At 48.1% G+C, this 12148-nt stretch overlaps 1 protein-coding gene across 1 annotated transcript in view; it reads right to left on the reverse strand.

The window, feature by feature from the left end:
* ric8b (RIC8 guanine nucleotide exchange factor B) overlaps window positions 1-10896 on the reverse strand; it is a 75346-nt gene extending 64450 nt beyond the window's left edge. The window contains exon 1 of the mRNA XM_038780250.1: window positions 10698-10896. Within this exon, the coding sequence (XP_038636178.1) occupies window positions 10698-10790 (93 nt within the window). The 5' untranslated portion in view covers window positions 10791-10896. The remainder of the gene's footprint in view (window positions 1-10697) is intronic.
* Between the last annotated feature and the right edge of the window lie 1252 nt (window positions 10897-12148).

Below are 12148 nucleotides of genomic sequence, written 5' to 3' on the forward strand. Positions count from 1 at the left end.
GAACTAAGGAAATTTGACATGTCCACATCGACGACCTACCCTTCACAAAACCATACTGCCTCTCACCAATACATCCACTTGCTTTCAAATGGGAGTAACCCAGTCTCGAAGAATCCTTTCCAATAATTTCCCTACCACTGAGGTAAGGCTCACCAGCCTGTACTTTCATGGATTATCCTTGCTACCCTTCTTAAACAAAGAAACAACATTAGCTATTCTCCAGCCCTCTGGGTCCTCAACTGTAGCTAGCGAGGGTACAAAGTTTCTGTCAAGGCCACAACAATTTCCTTCCTTGCTTCCCTCGGTATTCTGGGGTAGATCCCATCAGGGCCTGGGGACTTGCCTACCTTAATGTTTTTCAAGACGACCAACAACCTCCCCCTTTTTGATCTCAATATGACCCAGACTATCTACACATCTTTCCCCAGAGTCATCATTCACCAAGTCCCTGTTTGGGGCATATACACTAACCAGCACCACTAACCTCCCCTTCAACACACCGGTCACTATCACATAACTGCCTCCGAGATCCGCCACATCTTCTCCATTTGTACCCCAGCTGTTTACCCACCAGTATCGCCACCCCCGGGGCCCTGCTTTCGATGCCCGAATGAAACACATGGCTCATCCAGCCCTTCCTGAGCCTCGTCTGGTCCTTTACCCACAGGTGGGTCTCCTATAAGAAAACCACGTCTGTTTTCAGGGCCTTTAAATGCAAAAAAACTCACGCTCGCTTCACCAGACCCCCAACCCTCAAGTTCCACACCACCACTCTGATGGAGCTGATGGACATACATTTATCAGGAAGATCACGTTAGACTGAATGCAATTCGGAGGAAGTGACCTCTGTCGGCGAGAACAGAACCATCCTTCACATCTTAAAACCCTGTCCTAATTTGTGCTCAGTATTTCTGCCTGGAAATGTGATATGGCTGGGCGTTGATGAGTGGAGGGTGTTTAAGGTGTCATTTGATTGACCTACCAGATTCGTAAAGCACAGGAGGCAACTTCCCTAGTGAAGGGTAGGATTGGCAAGATCAAGAGCGGCACAGCGGTCTCGGGTGACGGTGTGTGGGGTTTGCACATTCTCCCAGTGTCTGTGTGGGTTTCGTCCGGGTGCTCCGCTTTCCTCCCACAGTCCAAACATGGTCAGGTTAGATGGGGTTGCAGGGTTACGGGATGGGAGGGGGGAGTGGACCTAGGTAGGGTTCTCTTTCAGAGGTTTGTTGCAGACTCAATAAGTTGAATGGCCTCCTTCTGCACTGTAGGGATTCTATGATTCCATGACTCTTATCAGTTTTTACAGGTGCACCATAGACAGTATCCTATCTGGCTGCATCACAGCCTGGCATGGCAACTACTCGGCCCAAGACCATAAGAAACTAGAGAGAGAGAAAATGCTGGAAAATTTCAGCAGGTCTGGCAGCATCTGTACGGAGAGAAGAGTTAACGTTTTGAGTCCGAAGACTTTGTCAAAGCTCATACCAAACACAATCTGATATCAATATGATCCAGACTATCATTGACAGAGAGGGGAGCTTTGACAAAAAGTCATCGGACTTGAAACGTTAGCTCTTTTCTCTCCCTACAGATGCTGCCAGACCTGCTGAGATTTTCCAGCATTTTCTCTTTCGTTTCAGATTCCAGCATCCGCAGTAATTTGCTTTTATATAGAAACTACAGAGAGTCGTGAGCATAGCCCAGTCCATCACACAAACCCATCTCCCATCCATTGACTGTCTACATCTCCCACTGCCTTGGGAAAGTGAGCAGCATAACCAAAGACTCCTTCCACCCGGGTTATTCTCTCTTCCAACCTCTTCCATCGGGCAGGAGATACAAAAGTCTGAGAACACGCACTAACAAGTTTAAAATTGCTTCTTCCCCACTGCTACTCTCTTCACACATCTTTTCTTCCAAGTTGTACTGCACTCCGTATGCTTCACCCAATGTCTATGTATTTATATTGTGTATTTATCGTACGTCCTATATATTTTCATGTATGGAACGATCTGTCTGGATTGTACGCAGAACAATACCTTTCATAATACATCAGTACATGTAATGGTTAATGTTGGGGATCCAGAAATTCATGCTTGTAGGTCAGGGAGATGGCTGGGTCGCGGTTGGGGTGGGGGGGGGGGGGGGGTTGGAATGTTCCTGGGTTTTAGGGTTGGGCGGGGTGTGATCAAATGCATAAGCAGTTATGTAAGTATTAACAGGCACGGCCTCCAACCAGCAGGTGGCAGTAAAAAACAACCATGTGACACTGTAACCTCTGAGAGTCTGGAAATAATCGTCGTAGGGGATAGTCACATTTGTAGTAGCTCTCAGATAATTTTATATTAGTAATTTAATAGTTAGTGGTTTTTGTAGTTTTCATATTGTTTCTGACCCACATTCAACTAGTCACGAACTAGATCTAGCACTAATTCCACCTGGCCAAGCACCAGAACGTAACATGGTACCAGGCTTGGCGATCTGAAGATCTAAAAGACCAAGGTAACAAAGAAGAAAATAAAACATTCTACAAACCACGAAGAGCATTGACAGATATAGCTTAAGGCACTACCAGTCATCGAAGTTAATGGTGGATGGATTGAAGATACCACACCAGCTTCGAATTACTGGTAATGTAGATGTGAACTGATGCGTTTTTGAACAGCAATTCACATTCTAGATGGCAGCTCTGGGTCTTCAGGCTCATCCTGATGAACGGAGAATAGCGTTGCTGCTCACGGTATTAGGTCTACAGGCGATTCAAATCTTTAATACCTTCACATTTGACAGCGAAGGTAATTAAAAAGAATGTGATCAACATTGTACACCTAAAAAGAACGAAACGTTGAACGGTACATTTGTCAAACGCGCACAGAACAGGCAGGCGAATCGTTCAACAGTTTTCTAACACATTTGAGGTTAAAGATTCAAACATGTATCTTTGCAAGCGTCTATGATCCGAGATCAGATTGTGTTTGGTATAAGCAATGACAAAGTTTGTGAAAGATTGTTGAGGGAGAATGAACTCCAGCTGAATGATGCCATTACAATTTGCCAAACCAGCGACCTAGCTGCGCAGCAGATTAGTACCTTAAACTTAAGAAATTGTGGGGCGAAAATTAGAGATGCAACCAACGCCATTGATGTTGTGACGTACCCAAAAACAAATCGGCAGTGGTGACCATTTTAAACGATTATCCAATGCCACCATTTTGTGCAAACGATGCAGCAACAGACATTTGCAAAGGTAATGTCCAGCATTCGGAGAAGTATGTGCTGAATGCAAAGGCAAGAATCACTTTGCAAAACAATGCTTTTCGAATAAAAAAATAGAAGTGCACAAGTCGACAAATGTTGTTGATGAGATAAATCTGGAGAACTTTTTTTATCTATGTTGTATCCAGTGAAGACAGGTTTTATAAACCAAAGCAAACTGAAAAGTCTTTGAAGCAAATCTGCAGTAACAGTAATGAAATTGTGATTGTTCATAAAGAAAACCGGACAGTTTTTTAATGATTAATCAAGCATTAGTGAATGTTAAACTCAACAAACTCGACACAGGAGCGAGAGCTAATCTTATAAGTCTGTCAGACATCCAAGAAATTAAAGTTAAACTGAAAATCTTGAACAAATCGGTACTTTTGAAAGATTATAAATGGTAAATGAATCAACATTGTAGGCGTATGTGATCTAAATGTTAAAAGTGAAGGATAGGATTCATAAAGTTAAATTTTCGATTGTGGAAGCAGATCGTGAATCACTACTGGGTGTGGAAGCCTTTGAAGTACTTGAATTGGTAAAGAGAATATACAGTGGTGACTGCTTTAACCTTGCACAGTACATCAATGGAGTCAATCATTAAAGCGTTTCCAGAAATATTCCAAGGATTCAGAGTTTTGTCATTCACTTATCGGATCCAACTGAAAGAGAATGTGCAACCCATTATACATGCTCCATGGCGAGTACCAGCACCAATAGATCGGCTGAAAGCTGAACTGGAGAGGATGACAAATTTGGAGGTGATTAAAAAAGATTGAAGAGCCAACAGATTGGGTGAACTCCATGGTGTGCATGAAGAAACAAAGCAATGACTTGAGAATCTGCATAGATCCTAAAGACCTCAACTTAAACATAAAGCAAGAACATTATCGAAATCCGAAACATGACGAGATTACAAGCGAGATGTCAGGAGCGACATGCTTTAGCAAACTAGATGCATTGCAGGGTTTTTGGCAACTCAAGTTGGATAAGGAAAACACAAACTGCACACATTTAATATTCCATTTGGGCGCTACCGTTTTCTCAGAATGCCATTTGGTATTATTTCAGCATCTGAAATTTTTCATAGGGCAATTGTAGAAGGAATTCCAGATGTTAGAGTGTACGTAGACAATATCATCGTTTGGGGTTCAACAAAAGAACACAACGATAGGCTTATTCACGTATTAACAAGCATAAAAAAACATGGTCTCAGGTTAAATAAAGCCAAATGACAGTTTGGTGTTGAAGACATTACATTTTTAGGAGACAAGTTGTCTGCTCAAGGTGTACAACCAGACTAGGTGAAGATAAAGGCGATATTAAATATGCCATGTCTAACAGACAAAAAAGGAGTTCTCAAGATGATAGGTATGATAAATTTCATAGGTAAATTCATTCCTAATTTATCAGCAAAAACAACATGCTTGCGTGAAATAATCAAAAGGCTACGATTTTCCAATGGTCCGAAAGACATGAACAACAGTGGCGAAGCCTGAAGATAGCATTGACAACAGCTCCAGTGCTGACATTCTTTAAACTTACATGGAAGACAAAAATCTCGAATGATGCCTCGAAAGATGGGTTAGGTGCAGTACTATTACAGCAAGACAGTGCTGAAAATTGGAAGCCAATTGCTTATGCTTCTAGATCAATGGCTGACAGAGAGAGTAGATATGTTAAAATCGAGAAGATAGAGAAAGAATGTTTAGGTCTGATCAATGGCTTTGAAAAATTTGACAATTATGTATATGGCCTACCAACAATCTTGGTTGAAACAGATCATAGACCACCAGTAGCAATTATAAAGAAAAACTTGAATGAGATGTCACTGTGAATACAGAGAATGATGATGAAACCAGAGGTACGACTTCAATCTTATTTATACTCCAGGAAACACATAATCATAGTTGCTGGTGCACTCTCACGAGCTACAGATATGGTGGAAGAACGATGTATGGATGAGGATGAGCAAGTATACATAAACCTCATTACAGAGACACTTCCAGTGTCCGATGCAAAATCAAAGTTGATCAAAGACGAAACCAAGAAGTTTAAAGTGCTCCAAAGGATCATGAAACATCTCAGTGAGGGTTGGCCAAAACAGGTCCTGTTCCAAATATTACAACATTCAAGCAGAACTAAATGCAGCCAATGGGTTCTTATTCAGACAAAACAGGATTGTCATATCACAATCTCCAAGATCTATGATCCTACAGAATATGGCATTGAAAAATGCAAACAAAGAGCTAGAGACACGGTATACTGGCCAGGCATAAATCAAAACATTCAGATGCTGGTAGAAAACTGTGCAACTTGTCAGAAATTTCAGTACAAGCAACGTCAAGAACCAATGCAACTGGGCGAAATAATAACGATTCCATGGGAGAAAGTGGGAATAGATCTTTTCTATCCAGCAGGAAAAGAATACCTGTTAGTGATCGACTATTTCTCTAACTTTTCAGAAGTGGTACAACTATCCAGTTCATCAGCCAGATATGGCATCAAACATACCAAGGATATTTTTGATCGTCATGGCATACCACAAGTTGTCATGAGCGAAAATGGCTCATGTTTTAGCAGCCATGAATGGACAGAGTTTGCACCAAGCTATGATTTTCGACACATCATATCCAGTCCTCTTTATCCGCATTCCAATGCGAAGGCTAAAAAAGATGTTCACATTGTGAAGCAGCTAACCAAAAAGCTATGGACAGCCAGGGAGAGCCATATCTCACGTTACTTAGCTATAGAGAAGCACCATTGATTAATTGGTTATCACCTTCACAATTGTTAATGAATCGACAACTCAGAACCACCTTACCATATATTTCTCAGGAGCTCAAGCTCAAATTTCAAAAAAGGAGGCAGAAGAAATATTATGATAGATCTACAAGATGTCTGCAACCATTAACAAAGAATGACACAGTCAAGATAGAAGATCCTGATGGATGGTTCAAGTGTACAAAGATAATACAACCATCAGGTTCGAAGTCATACATCATCATCAAGGGCAAGTACTATGTAGAAACAGGAGAGCCTTGCTGAACGTTCGGCAACCCGTTGTTTCAGTACCACCAGATGACGTAGAGAGCAATCTCAGGACAACTGAACAAACGCTACCTCAGAACAAGCTGAAGATGTGCAAAGCACAGAAACACAGCAAGAACCATTTTTAGAAACATTTGAATGCCAGTCAAATTCACAAGTTCAACCAGCACTTAGAAGGTCGACAAGACACATAAGAAAGCCAGATTGAATTTGTGATGGACATTGATTATGTAAATAATTGAAGTATTATCTATATCATATGTATTGTATATTGAATTTAAATAATGCATGTAAATATTGTGGGTCCCAGGTTCGATTCCCGGCTTGAGGCACCGTCTGTGCAGAGTCTTCACCTTCTCCCCGTGTCTGCGTGGGTTTCCTCCGGGTGTTCTGGTTTCCTCCCACAAGTCACGAATGACATGCTGTTAGGTAATGTGGACAGTCTGAATTCTCCCTCTGTGTACCCGAACAGGCGCCATGTGGCGACTAGGGGATTTTCATAGTAACTTCATTGCAGTGTTAATGTTAGCCTACTTGTGACAATAAAGATTATTATTATTATAAGCAGTTAAATAAATATTAACAGATACGACCTCCAATCAGCAGGTGCCAGTAAAGAATAAGCACGTAACACTGCAACCTTGGGGAGTCTGGAGATAGTGGTCGTAGTGAATAGTTGCATTTGTAACAGCACTTGGATGATTTTACAATAGTAATTTAATAGTTATTGGTTTTAGTGGTTTTTCATATTGTTATCTGACCACCGTTACTGTTAAGCAATAAACATTCAAAGAGTCATGAACTGGATGTTCTCTAGTGCACTGATTCTGTCCAGCCAAGCACCAGAACGCAAGAGGGGGAATGGCGTTCCTGGGTTTGAAGGATGGGGGTAGGATGTTCCTGGGTTTTAGGGGTGGAGGGTATGACGTTGCTGGGTTTTGGGGTGTGGGGGTATGATGTTCCGGGGTTTGGGGGCGATGGTGTTCCCTGGTTTTGGGGGTGTAGGGGATGCTGTTCACAGGTATTGGGAGGTGTAGGGGACGGTGTTCCCTGGTATTCCGGGTGTAGGGGACGGTGTTCCCCGGTTTTTGAGATGTAGGGGATGGTGTTTCCTGGTTTTGGGGGTGTAGAGGATGGTGTTCCCAGGTATTCGGGCTGTAGGAGATGGTATTTCCTGGTTTTGGGGGTGTAGGGGATGGTGTTCCCTAGTTTTTGGGGTGTATAGGAATGGTGCTCCTGGTTTTTGGGGTGTAGGGAATGGTGTTCCTGGGTTTTGGGGGTGTGGGGTTATGTTCCTGGGCTTGAGGAGTATGTTCCCAGGTTTTGGGCGGGGGGGGGGGGGGGGGGGGGGGGGGGGGGATCATGTTCCAGTTTCTTGGGGGTGGGGGGGGCATTCCTGGGTTTTGAGGGCAGTACGTTCCCGCTTTTTGGAAGCGGCATTTTAGGGGCGGAACATTCTAGCGATTTAGGGATGATATATTCCCGGGGGTTTTGGGGGATGATGTGTTCCCGGGGGAGTTTTGGGGTTGATGTGATCCCGGGGGTTTTGGGGGATGAATGTTCCGGGGTTTTGGGGATGATGTGTTCCGGGGTTTGGGGATGATGTGTTCCCGGGGTTTGGGGATGATGTGTTCCCGGGGTTTGGGGATGATGTGTTCCCGGGGTTTGGGGGATGAATGTTCCGGGGTTTGGGGGATGATGTGTTTCCGGGGTTTGGGGATGATGTGTTCCCGGGGTTAGGGGATGATGTGTTCCCGGGGTTTGGGGATGATGTGTTCCCGGGGTTTGGGGGATGAATGTTCCGGGGTTTGGGGGATGATGTGTTCCCGGGGTTTGGGGAATGATGTGTTCCCGGGGTTTGGGGGATGATGTGTTCCCGGAGGTTTTGGGGATGATGTGTTCCCGCAGTTGGGGTATGATGTGTTCCCGGGGTTTGGGGATTATGTGTTCCTGGGGGTTTTGGGGGATGATGTGTTCCCGGGGTTTGGGGGATGATGTGTTCCCGGGGTTTGGGGATTATGTGTTCCTGGGGGTTTTGGGGGATGATGTGTTCCCGGGGGTTTTGGGGGATGATATATTCCCAGGGTTTGCGGATGATGTGTTCCCGGGGTTGGGGGGGGTGATGTGTTCCCGGGGTTTGGGGGATGATGTGTTCCCGCGGTTGGGGAATGATGTGTTCCCGGGGTTTGGGGGATGATGTGTTCCCGGGGTTTGGGGGATGATGTGTTCCCGGGGTTTGGGGGATGATGTGTTCCCGGGGTTTGGGGATGATGTGTTCCCGGGGTTAGGGGATGATGTGTTCCCGGGGTTTGGGGGATGATGTGTTCCCGGGGTTGGGGAATGATGTGTTCCCGGGGTTTGGGGGATGATGTGTTCCCGGAGGTTTTGGGGATGATGTGTTCCCGCAGTTGGGGTATGATGTGTTCCCGGGGTTTGGGGATTATGTGTTCCCGGGGGTTTTGGGGGATGATGTGTTCCCGGGGTTTGGGGGATGATATATTCCCAGGGTTTGCGGATGATGTGTTCCCGGGGTTGGGGGGGTGATGTGTTCCCGGGGTTTGGGGGAATGATGTGTTCCCGCGGTTGGAGAATGATGTGTTCCCGGGGTTTGGGGATGATGTGTTCCCGGGGTTTGGGGGATGATGTGTTCCCGGGGTTTGGGGATTATGTGTTCCCGGTGGTTTTGGGGGATGATGTGTTCCCGGGGTTTGGGGGATGATATATTCCCAGGGTTTGCGGATGATGTGTTCCCGGGGTTGGGGGGGGTGATGTGTTCCCGGGGTTTGGGGGAATGATGTGTTCCCGCGGTTGGGGAATGATGTGTTCCCGGGGTTTGGGGATGATGTGTTCCCGGGGTTTGGGGGATGATGTGTTCCCGGTGGTTTTGGGGGATGATGTGTTCCCGGTGGTTTTGGGGGATGATGTGTTCCCGGGGTTTGGGGGATGATGTGTTCCCGGGGTTTGGGGGATGATGTGTTCCCGGGGTTTGGGGGATGATGTGTTCCCGGGGTTTGGGGGAATGATGTGTTCCCGGGGTTTGGGGATGATGTGTTCCCGGGGTTTGGGGGATGATGTGTTCCCGGGGTTTGGGGATGATGTGTTCCAGGGGGTTTGGGGGGGTGATGTGTTCCCAGGGGGATTGGGGGGGTGATGTGTTCCCTGGATTGGGGGATGATGTGTTCCCGGGGTTTGGGGGATGATGTGTTCCCGGGGTTTGGGGGATGATGTGTTCCCGGGGTTGGGGGATGATGTGTTCCCGGGGTTGGGGGGGATGATGTGTTCCCGGGGTTGGGGGGGATGATGTGTTCCCGGGGTTGGGGGGGATGATGTGTTCCCGGGGTGGGGGGGGATGATGTGTTCCCGGGGTTGGGGGGGATGATGTGTTCCCGGGGTTGGGGGGGATGATGTGTTCCCGGGGTTGGGGGGGATGATGTGTTCCCGGGGTTGGGGGGGATGATGTGTTCCCGGGGTTGGGGGGGATGATGTGTTCCCGGGGTTGGGGGGGATGATGTGTTCCCGGGGTTGGGGGGGATGATGTGTTCCCGGGGTTTGGGGGGATGATGTGTTCCCGGGGTTGGGGGGGATGATGTGTTCCCGGGGTTGGGGGGGATGATGTGTTCCCGGGGTTGGGGGGGATGATGTGTTCCCGGGGTTGGGGGGGATGATGTGTTCCCGGGGTTGGGGGGGATGATGTGTTCCCGGGGTTGGGGGGATGATGTGTTCCCGGGGTTTGGGGGGATGATGTGTTCCCGGGGTTTGGGGGGATGATGTGTTCCCGGGGTTTGGGGGATGATGTGTTCCCGGGGTTTGGGGGATGATGTGTTCCCGGGGTTTGGGGGATGATGTGTTCCCGGGGTTTGGGGGATGATGTGTTCCCGGGGTTTGGGGGATGATGTGTTCCCGGGGTTTGGGGGATGATGTGTTCCCGGGGTTTGGGGGATGATGTGTTCCCGGGGTTTGGGGGATGATGTGTTCCCGGGGTTTGGGGGATGATGTGTTCCCGGGGTTTGGGGGATGATGTGTTCCCGGGGTTTGGGGGATGATGTGTTCCCGGGGTTTGGGGGATGATGTGTTCCCGGGGTTTGGGGGATGATGTGTTCCCGGGGTTTGGGGGATGATGTGTTCCCGGGGTTTGGGGGATGATGTGTTCCCGGGGTTTGGGGGATGATGTGTTCCCGGGGTTTGGGGACTGATGTGTTCCCGGGGTTTGGGGACTGATGTGTTCCCGGGGTTTGGGGACTGATGTGTTCCCGGGGTTTGGGGGACTGATGTGTTCCCGGGGTTTGGGGAATGATGTGTTCCCGGGGTTGGGGGGAGGTGGAATTTGCTCTCTCCGCCTCAGTCGGCGCCGCCAGCCCGGGGCCTGGACTCCAGCTCGCGTCGCTCACCTGCCGGTTGTATTCCTGAAGAATTCGCTCGATATCCGCCTTGCTGCCACCTTCCAAAGCCGTCAGAAGAGCCGCCGTCGGGTCCGGATCCATGTCTGAGGCCAAAACCGAGCCTGGGCGTCAATTAGAGAGCCGCCTCCGAACCTGAAGCGGAGCTCCACCCGCCTGACCCTTCACCCCAGCACGCCACACCCACACCCGTCGCCTCGGCAACTGCCCCGCCCCCACCTTTCACCTCGGCAACTGCCCCGCCCCCACCCCCACCCTTCACCTCGGCAACTGCCCCGCCCTCACCCTTCACCTCGGCAACTGCCCCGCCCCCACCCGTCACCTCGGCAATTGCCCGCCCCTCTCGTCACCTCGGCAACGATCCCGCCCCCATTCATCACCTCGGCAACGACCCCGTCACCCTGGCAACAGCCCGCGCACACACTCACACCGGTAAGTGCCCCGCCCCTCCTGTTACCCTCGCCCAGGGTCAAGGGCGTAATGGGGGTTGGGTCAGGGGTTTAATAGGAATTGGGTCAGGGGTGTAATGGAGAGTTGGGTCAGGGGTGTAATGGAGAGTTGGGTCAGGGGTGTAATGGAGAGTTGGGTGTAATGGGGTTGGGTCAGGGGTGTAATGGGGGTTGCCTCAGTGGTGTAATAGGGATTGGGTGAGCTCGGGAGTGTAATGGAGATGTGGGTTAGGAGTGCAAAGGAGATGTGGGTTGGAATTTAATGGAGATTTGGATTGGGGCGTAATTGGGGTTGGGTCAGGGGTATAATACGTAATGTAATATTTTGGGATGCGGATGTCTCTAGCGAGGCCAGCATTTGTTGCCTATCCGCAGCTTCCCTTGAACTGAATGGCTTGCTAGGCCCTTCCAGAGGACATTTAAGAGTCAACGGCATTGCTGTGAGTTTGAAGTCACATGTAGGCCAGACTAGGTCAGGATGCCAAATTTCCTTCTCCAAGGGACATTAGTGATTCAGATGGGTTTTGACAATGATCAGTGATATTTATTATGTTCACCATTACTGAGACTAGCTTTTCAAGTCAGATTATTAATTGAATTTAAATTCCACCAGTGGTGGGATTTGACCTATTTCCCCAGAACATTAATCTGGGCCTCAGTGATGTTACCTTTATCCCACTTTCTCACCCAACACTCAAGATTGAACAATTCCTTTAAAGGGTAAGATTTTTGAGAGAAATTGAGAATGTACGGAGAAATGTATGGAGACAAGGAACTAAGGCAGGGGTGGGCAAACTACGGCCCGCGGGCCGCATGCGGCCCGCCAAAGGTATTTCTGCGGCCCACCAAGTCATTAAAAAAAAAAATTTTTTTTAAGGTTAATGGAGGGGGGCTGTTGGGTTACTTACTGGTATAGGGTGGATACGTTGACTTGAGTAGGGTGATCATTGCTCGGCACAACGTCGAGGGCCAAAGGGCCTGTTCTGTGCTGTA

Source organism: Scyliorhinus canicula, chromosome 20 (genome assembly GCF_902713615.1).
Source record: "Scyliorhinus canicula chromosome 20, sScyCan1.1, whole genome shotgun sequence".
Classification (NCBI taxonomy): domain Eukaryota; kingdom Metazoa; phylum Chordata; class Chondrichthyes; order Carcharhiniformes; family Scyliorhinidae; genus Scyliorhinus; species Scyliorhinus canicula.